The 27,847-nt window shown below is 38.6% G+C and overlaps 1 protein-coding gene across 1 annotated transcript in view; it reads left to right on the forward strand.

Moving 5' to 3' along the window:
* Window positions 1-27,847, forward strand: part of sntg2 (syntrophin, gamma 2) — a 90,823-nt gene that overhangs the window by 59,117 nt on the left and 3,859 nt on the right. Inside the window, exon 13 of the mRNA XM_042500823.1 lies at window positions 770-979. Within this exon, the coding sequence (XP_042356757.1) occupies window positions 770-979 (210 nt within the window). The remainder of the gene's footprint in view (window positions 1-769; window positions 980-27,847) is intronic.

Raw genomic sequence — 27,847 nt, forward strand, 5'->3', positions numbered from 1 at the left:
GGCTTCATTTTCGCTGTCTGATGTAAAGGTAAAGCAGTGAAAATACTATCAATAAAGTGTATATATACACTGATACTGATTTATTTAGATTGGACTTTTTTACTTAAATATGTTTTGCTGCTGGACCTCATCCACAGCAGTACATTACTTACCTTTGATGTCAGACTGCTGCCTGCTTCTTCAAACTGGGTACGTGCCAACTGACATCTACTGTTTTAATATTCTGTCTATGGATAGGTACCCTTTAAAGCCTCATTTAAAAAAACCCTGAACTATCACTTTAACCCTTGATACGTGGGTCAGCATCATTTTCTGCTTCATTCAAGCACCTTTCACAACTTCTGAAACCTTTGAACCCTTCGCAAATTGATTTGATTTCTTAAAAAAAAAACTTTCAAAAATATTCTAATAAAGATAGGGAAAATGTCCAGAAAGCTATATTTATAATTATCATATCATGATTATTGTATTATATTATATAATTATCAACTATACATTTCAAATTATTTTACAGAATTATTTTCCAGCTTTGTTGTGTTGTTGTTGTTTTTTGTTTGTTAGTTTTCTAGGTATTTTTTTTTCAAGTCTGCTCATTGCCTTTTTCCCATGTTTTTTAAAGAATCAAAGCCAAATTGCCCAGGTTTAAAAGGGTTAACATGAGAATTTAAGAATTCACTCTTAATGCCACCGCCCGAATCAAACATTAAAAAAGTGAAGAGACGACACTATCTTTCCCCCAACGTGTAAAAATTCAAATTTTGTGTCACAGCTGTGGATGGCAGAGGACTGCTGGCTGCAGGCACGGCTCTACTTGGGGCTGGAGCATTCGCCCGAGCAGCAGGACAACGAGTCTCTGTGCTTCAGTATTCTGGTCGGCCACGGCCAGAGCCACACCTTCAGGGTAGAGCTGGCCACCGACCTGGCTATCTGGGAGAGGTCCTTCCAAAGAGCTGTCTTCTTGGAGGTGCAGCGGATACGAGTGAGTACTTCCATGTATAACAAGGCAATTTTATCTCTGTACAGCCCACCTCTTTTAGATGTGGTCGTTTTTTAAAAACTGGCTGAGTACTACTGGGATTAAAGGAGTTCTCAAAGCAGAAGAGGCTCACAACAGCTTTTCCCAACCTCAAAGAGCGACGTGAAGCATTTGATGTTTGTTGAAATTAAGACCATAGCACTACTTTTTTGTGCTTTGAGTTTGGTTTGAAGGGCCACAAGGCAGATAAATAGCATACAAAATATGACTAAATACATACAGAACACTATAAGGTATTTCTTTTAAACGTATTGTACTGATTTGCATTTAACTGTATAGTCCTATTGGTCATTGGTCAAAGGTCAAAGTCACTGTGACCTTGTCAGTCTCATTCTTGTGAACGTGAACACCTTTCGGATATTTTTACAAATTTGACACAGACTTTAATTTGACCTCAAGAGTGATCTGATTACATTTAGGTGGTCAAAGGTCAAGTTCACTGTGGCCTTGTGTCCGTCGAATTCTCATGAATGCAATGTCTGTGGAAGGCCTTGAGGAATTTTTTTACAAATTTGGCACTTGGACTCAACAATGAAGGGAGTAAATTCTTGTAGCCGGTGGTTAAAGGTCAAGGTCACCGTGACCTTACGTGTGTCTTATTCTTGTAAATGCAATATTGCAAAAACAACTTGAGGAAAGTTTGACAAATTTGGCAAATACGTCTGCTAGGACTCAAGGATGTACCAATTAGATTTTAGTGGCAATAAGTCAAAGGTTAAGGTAACTGTAACCATATGTATGTCTCATTCTTGTTAATGCAATAGCTTGGGAAATTCCTTCAATTTGGCACAAACGTCCAGTTGGACTCAAGACTGAACTGATTAGAATTTCGTTTTCAAAGGTCAAAGGTCAACTTCACTGGGCGCTCACAAAACATGTTTTTTCACCATAACTCGAGAATTCCTACTTTGTTATGACCAGATTATGCACAGATGTCTTATAGGATATAATTATGGAGTGTTGACAATGTATATCCAAAAGATCAAAGGTTGACTTCTCTGTGATGTGATAATGTTCCTTTAAAAACACTTTTTTTTTAACCATTACTCAAGTCATATCTCAGCAACAGAAAGGGAGACATTTGGTCAGATACTGAATTGGTGACACTTATCGTTGGTGTCCTGAAACTGTGCTGATTGTAGAGATCTTCTGTGCTGCCAGGTAGAAGATGTGTGTGAAACGTCCATGTGTCGGTTTCATGTCTCTGCTGGGTCTGTCTATAAAGTTGTCAGACACTTCTAATAACAATCTGAGCGTGTCAGTGCAAAAGCAAGCACTTAGGGTGGTCTCCATTAATCACTTCGACAGAAAAAACATGAAAAAAAGGATCCAGGTCAAAATTATAGAAGTCTCCTTTTAACATAACATCAGCATTAGATACAACACAAGCAGACACAAACGATGTCTGAGAAAGTAAGTAGTGCTGCAAAAATCCAAATTCTAATAATGAAAAAGAGAGAAGACAAACTTTTAGATTCACCAAAGTCTCTTTTTCTAAAATTCCTTTTTAATAATATCTTAAGACTAGAGTCACTTGTTTCTCTTGAGGGAGTGAACTCCACTCATACAGTAGCTGATCTATGTGTTTGTTGTTTGTGTTCTACTTTTGCTCGATATATCCGGTCCTCCTGCTGCAGAGCTAGTGAAAAAGTTATGCGTGCCACTAAACTGAGTGTTGTGTTTTTATGTACAAAATGTACGGGGTGATTGTTATTCTGATACTTCTGACAAAAACAAGTTATTTTTATAGTAATTACTTTTAACATCAAATAGCAAAGACTCATCCATGGCAACATCATTTGACTTTCAGATCTATATCTATATGTATGTTGGTTTTGTATTCAAAGAAGAATTTCCATAAATTTCCATTTGTTGTCGACAAATTCAGTGAGTGACTAAAGCATACAGCCAGAAAATTTAAATCAGAAGTTTTTTGTTGAGTCTTGGGAGGTATGCAATTGTTCTGTAGCAACCCAGTCTTTAGCATAAATGTTGGTAGTGTACTAGGGCCGTGCCCGACTGGGAATTATGCCAGTGGAATCAGATTCAGCGGTTCATACCAATACTCGACGATTCCTTTTTTTTTTTAGTTTAAACAGGCTCAGCGGGATGTGAAGTGTGACAGCGGCATCCACGTCATATCATTAACAAGCTTACTGCGCTAACAAGAGGTCGGGAATGTGCAACAACATTTTTTGGGGGATACTAAATATCAAACAAAAACCAGAGACTGTGATGTATTAAGTTGCTGTGAGCTGTGAATTCACTTCTTTTATGCAGAAGATCTCGCCTCCTCTGTGCTGCTGCCTGTGTGTCTGTAGGTCTCTGTACCAAAGAGTAGCCTAAAAGTCAAGAGCACTCACTCTGCAGAAAGTCCCCAGTAGTACACTTCAGAGCACACTAGCAAAAAAAAAAAAAAAAAACACCGACTGCTCGACTTGAAGAAATTTCAGTCGACTGATGGGTCTCCGACTGATTATTTGAATGGGGCAGCCCTATAATGTACTCTCATGCAAACCACAGATATGCTTGTTTGTGTTTTATAATGGATATTTTAAAACTTTGCATTTCTTTACATTTCAATTTTATATTGTTAAAACGCTGTGTTAAGATGTGGTTAGGTATAGGCACAAAAAACAGTTATGGTTAAGAAAACATCATGTTTTGGCTTAATATACCATGTTTTGGTGCCACATTCCGGGCTGAAAATGTCCGAAATTCTTGTTAAAAAATTTTTCATGCGTAAGTAGGTTTTTTTTTTAAACACGAGAAATCCAGCTAAAAATTGGCCATTCCTGAAAAGTGGAACAGAATAAATAATGGAATAATATAAAGTTAACCCTTTGAAACATGTAGCCACATCACTTTTCTTGTGCTGCTTTCAGATGCCTTTCAGAAGATTTTCACACTGTGAAAATGAAGCACATTGGTGCAATTTGTTTTGGAAATATGGGGAAAAGGCAATGAGCAACTTGCTGAGAAATGTTCCACACACTGCCAGAAAAAAATAGAGAATTATTTCGAAGAAGCTAGGGAAAAATATTTTGAGAAAAAAAGTATTAAAAAACAAAAAAAATCATAATTACACATGTAAAATTCTGTCACAAAATTAGGATAATTTCTTAAGCACTTTTGTGAGGACATTTCTCTTTTTTAAAAACTAATTTTCAGGTAATTTATTATTCTTTTGAATAATATCTGGCTGATTTTTGGCTCATTTCTTCTCTGCTTATTGCCTTCTTGTCATATTTCTGAGAGAAATCGGGCCAGTTTGCTTGAGTGTCAAAGGGTTAATAAACTAGAAACCTTTACAAAACTTAATAGGGAAAGGGGCTTAAACAGTGGTCTGCTGCTGTCTTTTCTCACACCCTCCACCACCACCTCCTCCTCCTTATAAGAAACTCAGCTCATAAACATCTCAGAATTACAGCAGTTTATAAATATCGATATTAAATGTACAAATGTATCATACCTGTTATTTGAAAAAACGCACAATGCCAACCTAGAATTCTGACAGGTGGGCTGACTGTTGGTAGGTCTGCACACTGGTGGAGAATCATGAGTCACTGTGAGCTGGTGAGCATTCACCTGTCCTATTTCCCAAACTTGTTGTTTATCAACTTTTTCTTTGTTTTATTTTTAAAGCTACTTCATCATATTCAGTCTCTGAATTGAAACATCTTGGTTATTATTATACAGCAGGGCAGCTCAGTTAGCCTGGAGAGGTGCTGGCTGTGTTGTGAAGTGTTATTATTGTGCTGTATAGGGAGCATTATTAAGCCCATTTTTCAAACATCTGATGGAAATCTGGACAACATGTTCTTTGTGGAATGAAGTTTTTGGAGATTTTGTTCGACTGCTTTAGCAGTGATGATGTTTAAAGGCTGTCAGACTGCAGCTTCGCAGTGTTTTTGATGATATTTCAATAGTGAAATTCTTCAGGGGGAAGTTTTGCTTTTTGAAGCAGCTGCTGATGTTTGATCACTCAGATTGTGGTCAGCTGCGTTTCATCAGAGGGCAGATGTTCAGAGGGTTTATCTGTGAGTGTGTGATGCCTGCTGGTGCGAACTGCACTTCATATTTTAGTGGATTCACTTGATGCTAAACCCCGATCCACCGTAGGCTCCTGCTATCATGGATCTGGGCCGAATACTTAAACAGCATGGATCAGCTGACACGCAGCAACAGTGGAATCCAGCAGAATTTATGCTGCACAGAAGGTGTATTTAGACTGACGGTCTGTCTAGCAGAGCGTTCATGGTGCATGTGTGGCACTGAGTGACAGGGAGATCTGCCTGATAGTAATCAGAGATGCAGTATGTCGCTTTCTTGATCTAGGTTTTATCAGACCCGCAAGTGCGTTTCTCTCATCACAGTACTCAGAAAGAAATATTATCTATAACAGTTACTTGTGAAAACTGTTCCCGGCTTCCCTTCATACTGTGACTTCACTGCTTCTGCTTCTGTCTTCTGTCCGGCTATCAACGCAAAGCTCCATAATGTTGATCACGTGTGTTTCCCTTTAGTCTTACATGGATCGTTAACCTATTATGTTGCAACAAATTGACCAAATCAATCAGATACAGGGGTGTAATTTAAGGGGAGGGACACAGGGGACATGTCCCCTGTACTTTTTATGCAGTGGTAATTATCATCTGTGTGTTACATTTCCATCGCTGTGTGTACTAGACGCAGCCTGCTGTGCCAAACCTGTCCTGCAAGAGATGAAAGACTGAGAGAAGTAGTAGTGGTGCCCGGAAAAACACCAGCTATTAGCTTGTAATACATGTTTTAATATTTAAACCTTTTTATTTTATAGTATCTAAAATGCAGTATACAATAGGCCTATTTTATAGTACAAATTAATTTCAATCAGGCACAGACCCAAAACTGCTGCCATGGGTCGGCTTTGGTCGAGCTTTGACACAAACTGTGCAGGTTCATGTAGGGTTTGGCCTGATTTTTTGGGCCCGAACAAAGCTCCTTAGGCTTCCACGTAGGCATGAGGAAAGGCAGAGAGGTCCCAGAACAGAGCCATACCACCAAATATCATACTACAAATGGAAATCAATTTTCTTTTTATTTCTTACTTAAGTGGTTTCGACTTAAGATATACAAATGTGTGGAAAACCCACTTTATGATTACAAAGCTGGTTGAATATCAGCAAATCTGAGAATGCATCTTGTTTTTTTTCTTGTTTTTTTCCATCACAAAAGCACACTTCATAATTATATGATCATCAAATGAAGTACCTGCACTTTTTCCAGTCACTAGTGCTAGTATTTCCGCACCAGTGGCTCCAGGCCTGTCCCTCTGACCCAGTTGCCATCACAGCAGCAGACCTGAGGGGTAGAAGCAAGAGTAGCTGGTTAGTGAGTAAAGTTGAGCCTAAAGGCAGAGTTTTTAGTGTCAAGAAGGTGGGTCTTTTTTAACCTGGCTAAATTGCCATGGCAACTCATGCTGCACAGCTGACCTGGTCCAGAGGATGTTATAAGGTTATGGTAAGAGCACTGAATTCAGTTGGCCAAAAAATAAAATAAAATAATGATAATAATTTAGATAAATAAATGGCTATTAATCAAACATTAGCCTGTAAAAGTTCTTAGTTGTGTTGCAGTTAAACATTTAACTCATGGATCTCATGGTTTTCTTGTGCTGCGTTCATATGCCCTTCGCTTAAACCTCTGAAACTTGAGAAAATTGGATTGATTTCTTTCAAAGATGTAAAAAAAACACATAATGCACAATTTGGCAAGAAATGGCCTGCAAACTGCAAAAAAATAGTAAAAGTCATGAGGAAATGATAAGAGGATTAGCTGGAGGGAATTGTTAGATATCAAAAAATGGGAGAAAAGGGTCTGGAAAACGATATTTGTGATTCTCTTAATTAGATATTAAAAATTGTGTTACAGAAAAAAAAATGTAGCCAGTGTTTTTTGACTGTTTTGTACTTTTTTTGTTGCTCATTTTAAGGTACTTTTCTGTTTTTTTCTTTTTTTTTTCTTTTTTTTTTTTTCTTAGAAATGTCTTGCTTGTTTTTGAGCCATTTCTCTCTACTTGTCTACCTCTTCCCATGTTTTTGAATGAAATCAAGCCAATTTGCACAGGTATCAAAGGGTTAAGATGTCTTGTCATAATAGTGTTGCCTACGCTCCACACAGTGAGTGTAAAAGCATATTTTAAAAAAAAATTCCTACTGTCCCTTCCCTCCAATTTAATGCTTCATCAGTGAGAAGTGACTGAACATGACAGAAAGTCTTCTGTTGACATTTTTCAGGTTGTGTGCTGTTTTAAATATTTCTTATTAGGAAATTAATTGAATTGAAAATTGAAAGCTGGCCAGCACTCTGTTTTCCATAAATGTTATTGTTCCTTTAAATGTATTTGGCTGCAGTAACCTACAGAATTAGTCTTCACATCAATGAGCCATTAAATTGCCTCTTAAGCAAATATGTTTCATGTGTAAAGGCGATCAACTCTGGCGGAGAGTGCGTTGTTAAGCACTTCTCAGCAGCTGCTGTCTCGTGTCCATCCAGAGGCTCGAACATGAACACGAGTCAGAGCCTCGATTTTTTTTAAGGTTTGCAGTTTTCATGTGCGACTGTGTTTAGATTTTTATCGCTTTCTTCACTTTATTTCCAGTTACTGTCCTGCACTCACACACATGACCAAACATAACACTATGCTGTGTGTGTGTGTGTGTGTGTGTGTGTGTGTGTGTGCGCACGTGCGTGCGTGCGTGCGTGCGTGCGTGCGTGCGTGCGTGCGTGCGCGTGTGTGTGTGTGTGTGTGTGTGCGAGATGTGCTATTAGCTGCTATTTTTACTGTCATGAGTCAGATCGCTCATTTTGAGTACATTCTGTGAATTCAGCTGGGAAATACCTCCCACCAATAGTAACAGGTAGAATATTTGTGATTTTTTTTATTTATTTATTTTGTCTCAAAGCTCCGTTATGATTCACCAGGCATTATTCATTTAAAGGGTTTGTTGACACACAGCAGGGAATCCAGCAAAATAAATAGCACGAGGTATTACATATAAAATCACACCAATGCCATCAATAATTGATGGAGAAATCTCTGCTGGTGTTTGTCTATGGTTAATTTTGACATAATATAAACAGATGTTTTTGATGTTTTCAAAATAATTCATTAGTGTATGGAGATCACTGGGAGCTCAAGGTGTGAATGGAAGCATTTTTGTCATATTAGACAACTGCAAAAAGTAAATAAAGTTAATCAACCCTTAGTGACTGTTTGGCACATTTTACATGCTTTTCAATCTTTATTTTTTGATAATTTTAGGTGTGTTCACGCATATGGCATACATTTTGGCAAGAATGTGTATTGTATAATTTTTGAATTTCCAGCTCCAACAATAAGCCATAAATGCACTGTGAAAACTTAATTGTTACATTCATACTGTCAACTGTAAGAAATGCTCCATTGAAACCCATTCAAACTGTAATTTTTGATCCCACAGCTGTCAAAGCATAAAGACATTGTATATACATATATATACATATGTACATATCCCATACTGTGATCAATCCCCCCTGCAAAAAAACAAACAAAGTACTACCTAGCATGTAGTATATGGAGCACTGGACTAAAACTAAAGGCTGTCTTGTATCTCTAGTCTAGTCTTAGGTCATTAAGTGCAACTCTAAAAAAAACAGTCAGTTACATTTATGTACAACACACGGCTTCAAAAGCTCTTTCACTGTCACAACAGTCACATAAACAGATGCATGAATTTTCTTCCCTTTGTCCAACATAATTATGCCACTTCATGTTCATGTTTTTGTAAATATCCAGTCCTCAACGACAAGTCAACAAGTAGAAGCTCTGTTATTTACACTGAATACAGAAAAGCTCGCAGGCATCAACACGACCTTCCAGTCTAATGAAGATGTTTAGCTCAGTTAATTATGCAGTCACAGGGCTTTCTGCTTAACAAAATGCTCCCACAGATATGATAAAGGCTGTGAATTTGTGAATACACACCTGAGATCGTTATAATCAATAATTTACGGCTTACTTGTAACTTTTTTATTGAACAATAAATATGTTAGACAGATAACACACCAGACAGGACTGAAGAGTATCTGCAAGTGCATGAATAACACAATAAGACACACAAACAGATATTATAACAAAGTCAAAAGCAACAGAACATTATTTTAAGAGTAATGAGATAAAAAGAAATGTATACAAATAGAAAATATATGCAATAAATAGATGAATGATTGAGGGAAGGGCATATAATAGAAAATATTCTCTAATAGTATTATATATTTTAAACATTTACTGTGTATGTATTGAAGTATTTGCCCTACAATGCATCCAGACTTTCCTGCCACAGCTTTTATCAATTTTGCTCTAGTCTCATAGCCATAAAATGCTACAGAAAATGTAAAAAAAGAAAAGAAACAAACTTAACAAGGAAATTGTTCCAGAAACGTCCAGTGAACATTCACAAGAAAAACAAACAAACAAAAAAACAAGGCCAGTGAGTGAATTTTCACAGGGACTGCTGAAGAAAACGTCTTAAAGAAAAAACACATTACTGTAATGTCAAGCTCCTTTTGTGTGTGTGCTGGTGTCACAGTAAATGCAGACCTGAGTGATTTTAAGAGCACACCCACTGTGGCTGACCTGTCAGATAACTCTGAAGGGTGTGTGTGTGTGTGTGTGTGTGTGTGTGTGTGTGTGTGTGTGTGTGTGTGTGTGTGTGTGTGTGTGTGTGTGTGTGTGTGTGTGTGTGTGTGTGTGTCCTCCTATAGGAAACATAGGCAGCTGCCTGGGGCTGAACCGGGGGGTGATGGTGGAGTGGGATGTATGTGGAGAGGATTTGAGTGGAAGGAAAATGAGAAGGCAAGAGCCCAATACAGGTGTGCCAACACCTACTCCTTCTAACTTTAAATATCAGCACTCGGTTAGTCGTCTACATGTTGTGTGCTGGGTATCCTCCCACGTCTGTTGTTAATGCCCTGGGACAATGTGTCAACTGTTACCTGTTGAATGCATTGTGTCTTTTAAAAAAAAGACTTCCATTGTCACGCCTGGAACACACTTGCCTGTTGCCCGCTCACAGTGTTCACACTGGCAGCGTTGTTGCTGTGACGCTTCTGCAGGGCTGCCTGCTGCAGTGAGTGCTGTATTTCAACATTTATGAGCACATATTCCACTCAGTTATGAAGTCATGCTGCTTCTGCATTGTCAACAACACGGGCCTACAAATGTTTCACAATAAAATGTCTTGCGTCAACAACTGAAGGGATTCTGTAGACAGATGTCAGAGGACAGAAAAAGGAATGTTTGGGTAAAACATACAGTATAGATTTGCTTTTTTCATCACTGTGACGGAATAAAATACATCTGAGACACTGAAAATGTAACAAAAGGTGGTATAGAGTGGGACTGCAACAACGAATTGATAAAATCGATTATAATTGATAGTTAGATGCGTTGGAAATGAATATAATTATCAATTCATTGTGTTGCACGATTATTACGTCACTCAGTGTGTAGCCAGACTGTTTACGTCACACACCAACAGGAACAGAGGTGAAGTTGTGTTTTGAAGAGGCATGGCGGAGGTAGAGAAAATGTTTCATATGAAAGGAAGTGGAAGTGTGTTAGCTTCAAAATATGCAAAAGTGAAACGGCATGGCACGTGAGCACGACAGTTGTGACGTAGCATCTAAAACAAAAGCAAAAGTGAGGAGGAGGAGAGCTTAACGGCAGGGAAAGTCTCGACAAGAAAACACGTATGTTCAGTTTTAAAGTAAGGAAACGGACGATATGTTGTAAAAGCTGTCAACATTTAGTTTTTGAATTGTTTCATATTTGGTTTTGTAGTTATTTATTATTTCTAGTTTAATATTATTTTGACTGCTCAGGGATATTCAAGCAACCACCTGTTTATGCACTTTTTTTTACTGTTGATGATAATCTGTTTTTTGAAGAATGTGATGGGAGAAAAAAATGCTTATTTTAAGCATCGATTTCTGTTTTTCAAAATCCGATTCATCAATTAACCGAAAAAAATATTGACAGGTTATTCAATTATTAAAATAATCATTTGTTGCAGCCCTAGTATGTGAGTCTGAGTCAATATAATTATGAAACATTTTTCACTGTTTATGCTGGCAATCGCACAGCACATGTAAAAAAACGTGGAGCCACTGTTCTCTCGATGTGCCGCAGCTGAGACGATCCTGACCAGCACTGCTCACGCAGGCAGTGTGGCTGCTCTAATCTGTTAACATGGCTGCCCAAAAAAACAAACATGTTCCATGACGCTCAAGTGCTGCTCATGCAGGCAAGAGTGTTACAGACGTCACAGGAAATGTACAGTTTCTGCTCATTAGATGTTTGTTTGTTTGTTTGTTTTTAAATAAACTTGCATCAGTAAAACACCTCCTATTTATTTTTTTATGCAACAAAGGCACGTGGTTAGTTTTAGAAAAGAAACAAGATGGTTCAGCTCAACATTCATGCAGGAAGCAAACAGCGGGGTCCCGAATGATAATCCAGGGTTCGCTGGATCTATCCACCTCCCCTCCCGCCTGCCCTATAAGGACTTTTCAGCTCCTTCCATAAAATCTTTACTGAAAGCGTTTTAAACTGATGCTGCCTGGCAGGTCATACCACAGACGGCGTTTAAAGATTTGGTAATGAGAACAAGCTGAGGAGGCTAGCCAAGAGCAACAAATGTGCTAGGTCCATCACTGCTTTCATTATTTCTTTATTTATCTGAGCAGTATTACTAACAGAACAATTGTTTTAGTCAAATTTAGACAAAAGGGAAAAGAGATAAATTAGAAGACTTTTACATTTGGAAACTGCTGTACATAGTAGCAGTTGAAAAAAAGCTGTACGATAATAAGTCCTAATATATGTTATTGTGTCCTGTAAACTGTAAAAAGAGTAAAAAGTGTCAAGGAAAGATCTGAAAATTGAGGGGGAATTTATTCATTTAATTATGTTACAGATTTTTCTAGCACTTTCTTGAGGTCATTTCCTTGTGATTTTTGTTGTTTCTTTTCTTTTCTTTTCTTTTCTTTTCTTTTCTTTTCTTTTCTTTTCTTTAATTCATTATCAGGTCATTTTCTTAGCTAATTTGTTTTGCTAATTTTGGTGGTTCACCCTCCTCTTCCCAAAGATATAAAGCCAGTTTGCTTATTTTTAAAGGGTTAAAACTTCACTATGGTGGCATATGTATTTTAAGTTGATTAATATTTTTGGTACATTTTTATTTATATTATATTTTTATTTGGAGATGGAGTGGATTCAGGGGAAGAAAAACCTTTTTTTAAGTTATTTTTTGATGCAAAGATTTGCACATAAGCTGCAATGTAGAAAAACATGGAAATGGAAGTAGTTCTTTGTTTATGTCAGTGTAAAAGTGCAATTAAAAATATTTTGTCCCTAATGTCAATTGATTGGGATCTCAATGTCAATCAAAATAATTATTAAAAATGAGTATTTTCGCCGGAATCGTGCAGCCCTATTTGTAAGTCAGCTCAGAAGCACACTGGTAAGGTCCCTGGCTAAAAGCACAGCTGGAGTCATTTTTCGGGAATTAGCTTTTAGAGCTCCCACTTTGCCATGATCGCACATTGTATTCAGAAATTAAGAAAGTATGCCACATGTCAGGTCAGACTCTTCATGAAATGGCCAGCGGTGCCATCCCCACCCTTTCACCCCTCAAGTGCGGCCAAGCAAAGATAAAGGCTAAAAAAAACTGCTCCGGAGCCTGAGGGCTGCGGTGCTCGGGACCCTTAAGTAGGGACATTTATAAATATTACAAAGCAGAGCACCTGTCACAAGATATTTCAGTCACATGCAGACTGAAATCCTTTCCGGGTCAACATGGGAACCAGATCTAATTAAATGGCTCCCTATTTCACCAGTTGTCCTTTGGAATGGTTGATGTGAGCATTATACCAGCGAGCAGCATGGCCCACTCTGGCACGGGACGTTGGCTCTTTAGCAAAAGCCGTCAATCTCCCAGTCTTAGGAGCCTTGTATAATCCCTTTATGTTTGCAGGGCTCATGTGGTCACAGAGAGTTTAGAGTCATAATTCTGCTGGACTTAATTACATTCTCCACTTAACTCTCAACATGCTAATTCCTAAAGCTTAAAATACTGCTCCAGTGTAGGGAGGACCTGTGTGTGTGCAGCAATATGACATTTTTAGGAGTGAACACAAAAACTAAATGGTTGTAGATAACTTCTCACATTCGATTTTCTTTCTGCTGTCATTTTTTTTCCATTTTGTTGATGTTTTTTTTCCACCACGTGTTCCAATTGTTGGACTGACCTCAGTCGATGAGTTTCCTGGCATAGCTCTGTTGTTGCAATTTCTGTTCCATCAAAGAAAATACTGTTATAGATTTCTTGTCTCATACAAGTTTGAGTGAAGCACCTTCATCCCATGATGCTTTTCAGACTGTACCCTGAATTCGTGTTCCCTCAGGGACAATAATCTTGATAATATCCTGTATTGTGTGATGTGCCTTTATATTTCAAATCTTGTAATGTTTGAGATAACAAAGACGAGCATCTATGAAGTTCGTCCTTGTGTGTGCAATATTCTGCAATCTCCAATACACATGCCAACATGTGAATAAGGAGACTACTTTCACATATGTTTTTTTCACTTCGATCAAAGTTGCATTCGTGTACTCTCAGACTCTCCTGGAACATGAGTTAAGTTGAGTCTGTCTAGAATATTTCTATTATAGTTTTGTAGGCCTTGGCATCCTAGTTTGCTGCTTTGTAAGATTTTGTGTTTATTTGTGGGTTTGGTCTGTAGCTGATGTTACCTTGACAATCTATATAAATGTAAGATTTATGCGTTATCTGAAGTATTTTAAATTGGTGTGTTTCATTTTAGTTTTACAGGAGAGAACCTTTCATGGACTCATGTCACTCATCGCTCTGGATGCAAAATTCACTTTTTAAAATATGGCTTTAAAAAAATATTTTAAAAATACATACATATTATTTTCTACTTTTGTTGGGTTTATTTTTTTAACCATCATCAGTCCTGAATTCCTTTCAAAATTGTAACCCTTTAAATGCCACCTTTTTGTCATGCCACGATGTTTTTAGTTGAAAAAAAAATCCTCTACAAAAAAAAAAAGAATTATTTTAAATATACTACAGGCAAAGTAGATTTCTTTTTATGATCACAGCCTGGGACATGTCAATGACTTGCAGCAAAATAATTGCATGTATTTCCTCCATTTTCCAGATATAGTTAAAAAAAAAAGATGTCATCAGGTGAAAAAATAGTAAAAACTACAAATTCCATGGCAAAATCCCAGAATGACACCCAGAAATAATACAACGCATGCTTTTATACTTTGATGAAAAACTGCAATCTGAATGTGTTTCAACAAGGCATTATTTTTACACTTTACAGTATGAAAGCAGAAATTTTGTTTGCACAGTGTAAATTAGACCTATTGTTGGAGCTGAGCTGGAAATTCCAAGATTGATCAAAAATATACAATCTTTCCAAAATTTACACCATGTGCATGAACACAGCCAAAATGATCCAAAAAATGAAGAATAAAAAGCATGTAACCTGCACCAAACAGTCCCTGAGGGTTAATATTCCAGCTGTGAGCAGCACATAGAGCAGCTTCCCGAGTCTTTCCAAAGAGAATAGTCCAGACCAACTTTCCATTACATCAGATGACACAGTCCCAAACGGGGCTTAGAAGGACCTAGTGTGATGGTCATTACAGTGGACAGCCTAAATGTACTGTAATGAGTCATAAAGCAGGGATAATAGGAGTAAATGTATTGGCCTCACATTGGCCTTCAGCATGTATGAGGAACAAATTATTTCCTGGTTCATAACCATTACTGCTAAAACTCAACACGATGAGTATTTAATTGACAAGTGTGGCTGCGCTCTCTAGACGTCTGCATGTGCCTGATGGGGATGAGTGAGAACGGCGTTGGCTTGAAACACTCCACCTGTGACCACCAACACGCTTTGGTAATACGCTGTCATCGTGACGAGGCGAACAAAAATATTTAATTCATGTGTTGACTGAGCTGCTGCAGTCGGAGAATCGGTGCACATTGTATTTCCCTTATGCAACGCTCTGCGGGCACCGCTCTATCCAAGCACTGCATACTGTAATTTCCCTAAGCACTGTGCATGGCAGAGATGAACCGCTCACAAATCAACCAGGAAAGGAGCGCAGGCAGGCTTTTTTTAGGGCCGTGAATTCAGATTTTATGAGTGAGCCATTTCACAGTGCTGTGCATATAACGTCATATACAGTTCATGTTTGAAGACATTTTCTCACACAGTTAAACTTCACAATAACAGAATCACAGTCTGCAACATATCTTTTATGTTCACAGCATACATGTACAAGTATGTTTAGTTTTCTGTACATTATTTCTTCAAATTCAAAGGTACTTTGTTACGAAATATAATAAAATGATGCAGTCTGCTCTGCTGATGCTGATTGTGTTACATTTTCAATAGTATGGACTCTGTTTAAAGAGTGCCATTGTGCTTTCAGCCTTAGAGTCAATACATCAGTACTTAACCCTTTAAAACCTGGATCAACATTAGTTTGCTTGTGCTGTGTTCAGATGGCTTTCACAAGCATTTAAAACCTCTGAAACCTGAAACTGGCTTGATTTCTTTCAAAAAACTGGAAAAAAAACATAATGAGAAAAATATTATTGGGGTATTTTACTTTATTTTTTTGTATACTTTCAGGTAAAGTTCTTCACCAATTTCTTGCCATGTCAATGGCCTCTTTTCGGATGCTCTTGGGGACTTTATTTCTTAGAAGGTACTAGCGACAAATTTAGCGACTTATTCAGACCATTAGGGAAAAAAGGGAAATATGCGTATATCATGATTCATTCCCATGCATGGTCAGATAAATCACAGTCCACAGCTGTTTCGCCATCATTGTCAAGGCTTCCCCTAACTCCTCTTGTGCCATGCAGTACGTTTGGGACAGGCAGGGAATTCAGTGGCAGTGACTTTCTGCTTTCCTAAGGTGAAGCTCGCTCTCTGAATGCAAAGTTTATTTCAAATTGCTGCACAGTCGTATAACCCCAAGTTATACGACTGGCCCCAAGTTCTCAGGCCATTCAAATGATTTTTTGTGGATTTTTCTATATTTAGTCTTCTTCAGCAAAGTTTGAATGCCTCAATTAACGTGCGATGATGCCACCAATATGCAAATGAGCATATGACATTATCTAGGGACTTTTTGTGACTTTTTAGAGCTAGTGCTAGCTACTTTCATTTGAAATGAGTCGGCAACATTGGACCTAACCAACAGTTGTCCAATCATAGCCTGCAACCAAACCATGTGCATGGGCTTAATGAAGAGCAATAATCTGCAATGACTGCATATAAAGATGGATGATGCATCTCTGCTTCTTCCCACCGGACGACAATGAAGCCAAAGTATGCCCAATTCAGCTGCTGCCATCTTGCTTTGGTGAGGTCATTTGGAGCCAGAATCTGCTCAGTTGTGATCTCCCACCCATACACCCATCCGACCAATCATGAGCAGCGCTGTTGATCGCAAGCACACCCATTAGCACATGCAGCTGTCAATCATGACATTGTAGCGGTTATTAATAACCACGTTAGAATTTGGAATTTGCACTCATTAAAGTAAAAGTTGCACCATTCTCCATTTAAGAGAAAAATAAAATTTAAATTATAGAAAAGCTTCAAAACATGTTATCACTTTAATAAATCTCACAATCTGTACCGTTTATCCTGTATACATTGATCTTGTTTCTCTCATGAAATAATATCCACAGAAAATGACTTGGTGATAAATGAAACCTTTTTATTTATTTCATAAAATGATGATTAAATTGAGGAAGGGATATGGCCTATAAATGAAGTTAAACAAGTGAAAGGCAACCAAGGTAATGTATATTCAGGAGATGAAAATGATTGATTATGGATAATAGTGTGTGATATATATGACCGTAGAGAGCAGGGATACGTGCTGAATGGTTAATTGTAATTTAGAAATTTGGTTAGAACATCACTATACAACATCAACGCTGATGAATATAAGATGTTATTTTGCCTACTTTTGCCGACTTGATTAGACTTCTCCGGGGAGGTCCAGGTCGTCGCGTCACTCCAGGGGAGACCTGCTGCGTGTCTTCCAGACGAGGTGACCCGCTGAAAGGCGGCGGCGGCAGGGCAGGTGGAGTGGGTGTGCGGCGGTCTTTAACTGGCCTCGGTATTCGCCTCGGCGAAACAGTAAAAGTCTTTGAACAAAGTCTTTAAGGACTGGCGACGGATGCTGACAGTTTGTTTGCTGACAGGTGTTGGCTCTAGACCCATGACAGAGTTGATGGGGGATCGCGGAGTGTCCTTTTTCAATTGAACTTGCAGAAATAATTAAAAGTAGTCCCATTGGCCTGATGAAGTCACTTTAAATTATTATCTTCAGCATATTTGAAATGAAATACAAAAATGTCTTTGCTGACCAAAAACCAGTGTTAAAAAAAACGTCAAAGAGAATTAAAAAGAAAAGGCTTCGAAAAAGTTCAAGTTTAGCAAAGCTCTGATGAGCAGTTGCAGCTCCTCTTGTAAAATTGATAATTGCAGCGTATAATAGCTAACTAAATATTTGTAAAAAAAAACACAAAAAAAAACCGCATTTGTGGATGCTACCTAAGCTTAGGATAACATTAGCTTTTTGTTTCTATTTTTTTGTCTTCAAATTCCAAAATCTGATGATGAGTAAATCTGCCACCATTATCATTGTAAACTGCTAGGATTCAGGAGTAGCAACAGTTTTGAAATCCATTTGAAGTCTTTTTGAATGCAGAAATCCTATACTTTAATTTTCATCTGCTTGCACAAAGGTGTTGCGTGGTACTGTCACACACCAGCCAAGTCTCCATAAAATAATGCAGCGTCATTTATTATCATTAATGACAGTGCTGATGATGGAGGATTTTTTTGAGGAAAGATATTATATCCGGTATTGCTATGTTAAGATTAGATTGTGAACTTGGCAGTGGATCCTTAAGAAGCTGAACATTAATTAGGCTTTCCAGGTTTGGTCTCCTCTGTGCACCTTGAGCTTGATGATAAAGAGGCACGAGGGCAAACACACTTGCCAAGATAAGAGTCCTGGATGAATGATCACCTCCTGAGGGAGAGAAAAAAAAAGTCAGTGAGAAAGTACAAATGAACCAGTTGGATATGTGTGTGGAGGTAATATTAATCTCTTTGGATTGCACACTGGACATGTGCATTAACTGGTGGTGTGTGTTTTTTCCAGCAAAATGGTGAAAAACAAGCTGCAGGATTGTTGACGAATGGACCTGTTATCCTCTTTGTCTTCAGCTGTAACAATATCAGGTCCCAATGCAGAACTCTGCAGCACCACACAGCATCAGCTTCAAAGAGGGATGATAATATGCAGGAGTGTTTGATGCTGCAGTCACACAGATAGCTCTTAGCCAGTTAACAGGGCTGGATCCACTATGCATGTGGCATCAGTGTCATCTGTCGAGTGGTTAGTGACATTAAGGACAGTTTAAAATCCAGTCAATACAACTTGATTGACACTCATGATTTCAAACAATTTGATCTGACACCAACTGTCAAATCTGGTGGTTTACGTCTTAATTGTGTATATTTACAATCTAGATTTTTGAAGTCAGTAGCCCTGTCACCACAAGAAAATGTTAGCATGTGTTTCTGTAGGTTACATTTGTATTTGTATGTTTCATGTGTATCATATCAACATGTCTAATATGAGCTGACTCTGTCATCTGGAGGTGAGAGGGATGGTGGGTGGAGTGACTTGTAGGCAAGACTCCTGCCAAGCAGCAGATTACTGTTTGAGACCAACAAACATCAAAACCAGTCATGTTTCAGCAGCTCATCGCTGTTTTTCCAACATCTTTTACGCCACAAGAGTGGATGTTTCTTAGCAACCTGTTGCTGTTTTTCCAAAGGGGACAGTGCCTTAAAAGATGGGTGTTTTTAACTGAAAAATCACTGCATTTCCTGCCAGGATAGTGAAAAGCAGTTGTTTTGTACCAAGGCATTGCTGCAGGGATATTGCCATGAAAGGCCGTTGTTATTAAGGATACATCTCTGTGTTTTCTGCTGGGATATTGCCACGAAAATCTGCTGCAAGGATATTGCCATGTAAGGTAGCTGTTATTACCGAGGCATTGCTGCATTTCCTGCCATAATAGTGCAACAAAAAGTGATTGTTTTTACTGCAATATTGCTATGTTTCCTGCTGGGATAATGACATAAAAAGTGGTTGTTTTTTACCAAGACATTTCTGCATTTCCTGCCAAGATAGTGCCACGAAAAAGCAGTTCTTTTGTACCAAGACATCGCTGCAAGGATATTGGCCCAAGAAGTAGTTGATATTACACATTTACACGTACGTTTCCTGCTGGGACAGTGCTATGAGAGGCATTTTGTTTTCTCTGAAATATTACTAGATTTCCTGCCCAGATAGTGACACAAATAGAGTTTTTTTTAAGATGTTGTCCAAGATGTTTCTGCATTTCCTGCTGGGATAGTGCCACAAAAAACAGTCACTTTTTACCAAGACATTGCTGCATTTCCTGTCTGAATAGAGCTGAGAATACTGGTTGTTTTACCGAGACATTGCTGTGTGTCCAGCCAGTTACCAGTTGTCTTTACTAAGATGTTATTGCATTTCCTACTGGGATAGTACCATAAAAGCAGTTGTTTTGTAGCAACACATTGCTGCAAGGATATTTCCCCAAAAAATGCTTGTTACTACTGAGACATTGCTGTATTTCCAGCAAGGATGGTCTCCTAACAAGTGGTTGTTTTTTCCAAGACATCTTTAAGTTTCTTGCTGGGATTGTGCCACAAAAAGCAGCTGTTTTTTACCAAGACGTTGCTATTTTTTCTTGTGGAATACCTATTGTTTTTAGCAAGACGTTGCTGTGTTTCCAGGTGGTTAAGTGCCATGAAAAGTGGTTGTTTTTAAACCAAGATTTTGCTGTGTATTTCCAGTGGTAATTGTGCTCCCAATTGAGCTTACTGTTTCGTAAAACCAAAACATGACCTTAATCTTACCAAGTGATGCACTGCCTGATGTGTTTAAATGTATTTGAAAGATTTGCGCATCCTGAATATAGTCAACTTTCATCATTGTCCCACACCGGTAATAAAAGCAATGTTTAATGACTCTGTACTCTGTATGTCACTTCACTTTTCACTAAGTCAGGTCTGCATGGGCAGTTTTCCCCGTATCAGTATAAAAGTCTGAAATATGATAATGTAGCATTTTTACAGTCTTTAATGATGCAAATTTGAGACACCATCCTTTGGGAGACCAATGAAAGTGATGAAGCATTTCAATTTGCTTGTGATTCTATGTTCTCCAGCCAATTAGGCTCGCCTCCTGTGGCTTCTGAGAAACGCTCAGCTCAGTCCAACGCAGGATAACCTTCAAACTGACTGGGTGTGAGCGTTATGTAAACACTGCTGATGTAGAAGTAGGGGGTATAACTGACAAAACTGTCCAGCCCACATTTTCCCCTCATATTTGCCCTATTTCTTCTCTTTTTGTTCTTTTTTTTTTTTTTTTTGGAGCTCATGAAATCCAATATGGCATTGATGGGATACTTTAGCTCACAGCAAGCAGTCAGGTTTTGTCATATTTCTCTTTTGGGGTCTTCTGGCTAAGTTTTTTCTACTTTGCTTTTTTAAATAACTACGTGTGTACACCTGCAGGAGAAAGGACACGGGGCTCAATCCAAGTGTTTTAATATTTCTGAAACCATCTGACATGACAAAAATGGGCAATGCAGTACCAGAAAGTTGATAATAAATTGATCAGTACTAACTAGTTTGACAGTTGGACCGAAAGTCATGAGCAGCAGAGATGGGACCAAGTTATTGTTTCTAAAGTCACAAATTAGTCTTAGATCAGCACCAACAAGTAAAAAGTCAAGTCCCAAGACTAAAAAGTCCCAAATGTTGAGTTTTGAGCTTTAAACAGATCACAAATCGTCACCAAATGTTATGCAAGTCAAGTCTAAAGCTAATACATTTGTGACTCGAGTCTGACTAAAATTCTGTTCATGTGGCTTAAGCCCACACCTCTGACCAGCAGTGACTGACATGATTGACAGCTGACTCCTTGGCTCTAAATGGTTGTTATGCCTCCACACCGGCAATAGCCAAGGCCAGAGGTATTATGTTTGGCTGTAAATGGCAAATGGTAAATGGACTGTACTTGTATAGCACTTTTCTAGTCTTATTGACCACTCAAAGCACTTTCACATTACATTGTCACATTCACCGATTCATACTCACATTTACACACTGGTGGCCGAGGCTACCGTACAAGGGGCCACCTGCTACTCAGTAGTCATTCACAGGCACTCGCACTCCAATGACGCGGCATCGGGGGAGCAATTTGGGGTTCAGTGTTTTGCCCGGAGGAGCGACCCTCTCTACCTTTGAGCCACAGCCGCCCCAGTCCGTCCATTTTATTCTTGTGAAATTTAGCACAAACATCTACTTAGACTAAATGATGAACTAAGTAGATTTTGGTGTTCAAAGATCAAAGTCTCTGTGACCTTGCATCTGTGTCATCCTAGTGAATGCAATATCTAAAGAAGGTCCAGAGGGAGTTTCCTCAAGTCCACAGGGACTCAAGAATGAACTGATCAGAATTTGGTAATTAAAGGGTTTTTTCTTTGGCTATAACATAAGAACTGATGCGCTAATCGTGACAAAATTTCACAATGTCAAATAGGATGTAATGTTGAAGTGCTGACATTTTACATCCAAAGGATCAAAGGTAAACTTTACTCTGACAACATAATGGTCTGCAAAAACACTAGTCCAGACATCACATCTCAGAAACAGAAGGGGAGACATTTTTCCAGATGATAAATTGCTGACAGTTTCAGTTTTTTGTTTTTTTTTAAATTTTTTAAATAAAAATTACCATCTGTATGTTTAGTGGGTTTTTTTAAATCACCTGGCTCTATAATTGGCAACTTTTTGCTCATTTTCGCCTTTTCCCATATCAAATTAAAAGTAATATTATGCTATTATGCATGTTTTCAGCTTGTGCACACTGCCCCCTAGTGACAAAAAACTCTGCATGTCTCCATCTTTTGGTCATAGGTGGTATTGTTGCTGCCAAGACATTTTTAAATGAGTTGTTCATCATGGCAAAGCATTTTTAAGCTGTCTCCACTTTCACACAGAAGACACTTAATAGAGCTGATACCAGCCCAACAAGTTTTATTTCTTTTAACAAGAGAAGCAGCATCAATCTAATAATAGGCCATCTCAACTTTTACAGGCAACTTAACATCAGCAGAATGTATCTGGCTGAAATCCAGTGGCTGACATCCACGCCTTGTTTCGCTGATGTAAACAGGGTGTGGTCATTCAACCATGACATCACTTTTGGGAAAGGTGTGCTCAAAGGTGAAACAGACCACACCTCATGTGCCTGCAGGACCTTTTTTGCTGCGGGTTGCTGCATTGTATGAATGTGTGACAACTGCATGTCACTAAAATCATGTTTTATGATTTCATGTGACGGCTAGATTACTAAATGGAAAATTGACTATAAATGCAAACGTGCTTACAGAGCGACTACGATAAATGCTCAGATGTACTATACTTGGTATAGTTCCATCAGCCGTTGCTTCAAATGGCACTCTGACATCCCCCTGGGCAGATGATAGCATGAAATCTGCATGTGGTCCTTATCTTATCTCAATCTTACAGAGTAACTGTACCCCTCAACACTTTTTTTCTGTTTAAAAAGCAATATGAATGGGTATTTGGTGGTGTTGTTGATTGATTTAAATCCAGCTTTTGACATTTGATTGCAAAGTATTAAAGTCTACATACTGTGTATTAATATCTAAAGTGACTGCCCTCTAAAGGTTGAAACCTGCTATTGCAATTTTATTTTGCTATTGGCTGATCCTTGTAGCAGGAGCCTGCTTTCATCACCCAGCCCCCTGTTGCCGCCCCATCACAGCCCTCTCTACTACTGACTACTTTGTAGGGAGGTGCTGTGGATTGAGAGGTGGAAGGATTAGGTTACTGGGTGTGTCTCAACCCTTTCAGCAGCTGCCTGGCTGTTCACCCAGAAGCGTATGTCTCTGTTTTCCCATTTTGCCTCTGTGTGTCCACTCATCCCCCTCCTTTCTGAAATCTAATATATCTTTTACATAGTTTATAACAGAGTAGTTGCTTGTGGCTAGCGGAAAAAATAGACCAGACACTGAAACTGTTGCTGCATATCGTGAGCCTGCTGCAGTGTGAACGGTGTTGAGGGCTCACCATGTGCGCCGAAAACAAGCCACCGGCACGCGTTGGCAAATCAGCATGATTTCGTATCTTGTGTGAATCGAGCTTAAAAATTCTGCAGGGACTGGTTATGGTAAACTGGCCTATTACAGACTAGGTAGTTCCACTACTTGTCAGTATGAGGTGCTGCAGCATCCTCAGCACCATCCTTCCCACACCCAAGCACATTACAACTTTACAGCCTGGTGTTAAGTTGCTCTTTAAATTCTGTGCTGCATTCACACAGTTGGTGTCTTTATCAGTATGGATTTAAAAGCTTACTTTCAGTGGATTTGTGACCAATTTGAAAAGATGCAGCCGTGGGTCTGACATCCCTGCCTTCAGTGTCTCCTTAACCTTTTATCTCTTCTTTCTGTGTGACCAAATTATTAAAAAGTTGATGCAGTGCAGCTCTACACACTCCACGAGAAAAAGTTTTTTTTTTCTTTAACACCTGTCCCTGTTTTATTTAATTCCCTAAACATGCCCTCACTTCTGTCAGACTGAGGAGATGTTCTTAAAAAATATTTCATTTCATGTTGCTAATTCCCCCAGAAAAATCCCTTCCAATTAGTGAAGTGTAGTCATAGCTCACCATGTCACAACACAGCCTTACTCTGGGTGACAGAGAGAACTTAGCGGCTGGCCTGCCGCTGTTTCTTATCCCCGTCACAGCTGAATTCACAACTCCACTAAAGACAGGGGGGGCTGAGGTCTGTGAGCAGAAAACACTTTGAGTGAAAGGACTGTACAGTCCCATGCCATATTCACTGCACACTGCACTCTATAATTGAAATCACCATGTCCCCGCTGTGTTCTCAAGTGAAAGAGAAAGGAGGTGGAGATAAAAGGCATATATAACACAAACAGAAAATCAAAATACACTTCTTGGTATTCCAGCTGAGTGGACGACACAAAAATGAAGTCATGTGGCAAGAAAAGCCTTTAGAGGGATATTGCTCCATAGAGAGCAGAGAGCTTACACATCAGTGCTTCCAAAAGACCTGTGAAAAAAGAAATGTGAGACACATGCTTGTTTGTGTGGCAGCTGCAAAATGAATGTTAAAGATTCATGGCATCCAAAATGGATTTTCTCTGTCATGAGTCGTGACATTATCAGGATGCTGCACAGGATGATGCTTTTGCCAGCAGCCCGGGCAGGATGACTAAATCAGATTTGCTTGTGTTATCAGATCATTCAGGCCCAACTTGTGAGAGTGGCGCTTTAACATATGCGAACACATGTGAAACGTATATATGATCAAAGCAATATTGTGAGTTTAAAACAAGAATTTTCTGAACAGAAAATACAATTAAAGCAGTAAGCACACTCGGTCTGTATGAGGATTCATAACACAATAATGTTTCATACACACAGCAACTAGTTACAGCCCCAAGATTCAGAGAACGCTATGGATGCTTATTAGATTAAACCGGTTGCTTTCTGCAACATGGTTTCATACATTACTGCTCTATTTGTGCATAATCAGAATAAAACACAATGTATATGTCTGTAACTTATTGTGGCCTCCAAATTACGTACTCTCAATAACAGTTTGATTGCGGAACTTTTGAAAGAAGCAAAAATTGATCTTAAAAAATTTAACTAAAAAAAATAGAATATGTCAAAATGATGGTATTTTGATAGTAAGACACTACATAAATGCCAGACTAAAAAAAACAGGTTATTAGTTTACATACAAGTATCTTTTCAGCTCCTCTCAGATCCAGAGGAAACTACAAAAAAATGAAACATTACAGTTCCAGTGTGAAGAATTTATGGTGATATATCACTAATATAACAAGTTCTCATCCAAAATTGTCACATAATTCTGCTTTTTTAGTGGACTTCCACTTCCACATACACTTTAGGTATCCTTCTGAGTCTGCTGCTGTCATTTTGGGATGCCACATCCAATGCTGGAATGTCAACAAAAGCACATGGTTAGGATTAGGCCACAAAGGCAAAGGTGGTTAGGTTTAGGCAACAGAGACGAGTGATTAGGTTTAGGAGAAAAAAATTTACATTAATAAGGGAAATGTCCAGTCTCCTGGGTGAAAGGCCAGGGTTTGTAGGACCTCGCCTATCCACCTCCCCTCCCGTCTGCACTGTAAGCACCCTTGAGCTCCTCATACTATGTCGTTATCGGCAGTGTTGCAACCTGACAATGTCCAGCGGTATATTATATGGCCCTGACAGGTTCTGTCTGGCCAACCAGCAGCGTATCCTAACACCACAAAAGGTTCTATCTAACGTCGTTACAAACTGACGCCACCTGGTGCCATATCGTACAGGTGCGAAAACTGGCTTTTGGCATCCTTGCCTTGTACTGAAATCATTGACAAAGTAGTAGTACTTGACAACTTAGGAATGAAAGCGGGCTGGATATATTAGCAGAAATGGAAAATAATACAATGTTATTTTTAGCATATAATAAAATGAGAAGTATTACCTTAAAATGAGCCATTTATATGTCCATAGGTAGCAGTTCCTTTTTTAATGGAGTTCGCCATGTTACATGGTCATGTTCACAGTAGCCCAGAACAGATTAACCAAACACTGGCTCTACATAGCACCATTTGTGTTTTTCACATTGACCTAAGCTACTCCATGATGAGATTGCCTGAAAACACTTCTTTATTCTGTGTTTTCACTGGTTTCAAATGACCTCTGTCAATAGTTGGGCTCCCGGTAAGACTTCTGAACATTGAATGATGAAGAATTCTAATTGGGAGATGTTTCAGCCGATTGCAATCTGCAGTACTCACCAACAGATGCCACTAAATCTCCCTAAATCTTACCGATTAATACCTAGACATCCTAAAAACTTGCCTTGAAATTGCTGCTTCATGAGTGCCAAACTGTCTGGTTGGTAACGCTTCATTATCATAGTACAAAAAAGGGACCACGCAATTCAAAGTGCTTTACAGTTTGATTGAGGAAACAAAAACAAGAACAATATCTGAAATAAAGCAAAAAATCGATGAAAAAAATAGAATATGTGAAAACCATGATATTTATAGAAAGACACTACATCAGCTTTACACTTCACTCACCTGTGCAGCAGCTTCTCCTCTAAGCTGTTCTGATTAGCTGTGATCAGACCACAAACTCAAAAACTCAAATGGAAGTCTTGGGCATATTTTTTTTTTTCACGCTGACACTCCAGCTCACCAAACAGCTCATGAGGATCCCTGAACTATTTTCTCTCTATTACGTGGTTAACTTTCCCCTCACATTTTGTCATGTCACATAATTTTAAACTTTGATGAGTCATTGAAGAGAGAGGAAAAACCTCTTTGCGCTAACAAGCCTTCAGCCACCTAACAGGCTTGGTTTGCTAACTGCCAGCTCGGTTATTAACAATTAAAAAAAGTCTACAGAGTTCTTGAGACTTATTTGTATCGCTGACTCTTGTCTCAAAACTTGTTTTTAAACATTTGTCTTCTGAGTATGAATTTAAACTTTGGCAGAGGAATAAAATTGGATAGATCATCAGTGCTAATGAGATTCGTTAGCTTCCTGTATTTTGGACTCTAGCTCTAGCTCTCTCTGGCTTTCTGTCTGTCAGTGGTGCTAATTTTTCTGTCAAGGTTTATCAAAGTTCATTCCCTTAAAGTGACCTTTTGTTGTTTCAAATGCTGGTGTGACCAGAACTTTATACCTCAGTTAAATAATTTATTTTCATTTTACAACTCACTCCTTAGCAACCACAGCCCGATTATTAAATGAAATGAGTTCCTCATTGACCTGTCATTCAGTGGACATTTTGACTCATTAACTAATAACAATGGCTGCATTCAGCTTAGGTGTGTGACAGTTGACGGGCCCTGCAATTATGACGCTGAGTCACTGGTTGTACTTTCTGACACACCGAAACAGAATGCAGCCATTGTTGATAATATTAGTTACACCTGTGTTTCTCCTGCAAAGACAGGAGAAACAAGAAAAGTGTTGCAGGGACAAAAGTCTGTTTCTGATATTAAAGAAGACAGTAAATGAAGGCTGATATGTGTAATTAATACTAAGTGAATTATGTATTCATGCCCTGCAAATAGTGTCTGCATCCACTGCCATAAATGGAGAACCAAATTAAGGTATAATATGTTTACATAAAGTGCAGCCATACTTACAAGTACTATGTGCTTCTGTGGTCTTTAACTACTGAATATTTGAATGTTGACTGTTGCCTTGGATGCTTGTGCAGAGAAATGCACCATGCTTCTTGCACAACATGTCATTACAGATATATGAAGATCGAAATATTAACCTTTAGGGACTGTTTGGCATAATTTAAGTGCTTTTCATTCTTTTGATCATTTTGGCTGTGGTCATGCATTTGGCATACATTTTGGCAAGATTGTGTATTTTGTTTCATCTGAATTTCTCTGAAGTCTGAAGTAAGTCTGAAATACACTGTGGAAACTAATCTGTTA

This window comes from Plectropomus leopardus, chromosome 14 (assembly GCF_008729295.1).
Source record: "Plectropomus leopardus isolate mb chromosome 14, YSFRI_Pleo_2.0, whole genome shotgun sequence".
Taxonomy (NCBI): domain Eukaryota; kingdom Metazoa; phylum Chordata; class Actinopteri; order Perciformes; family Serranidae; genus Plectropomus; species Plectropomus leopardus.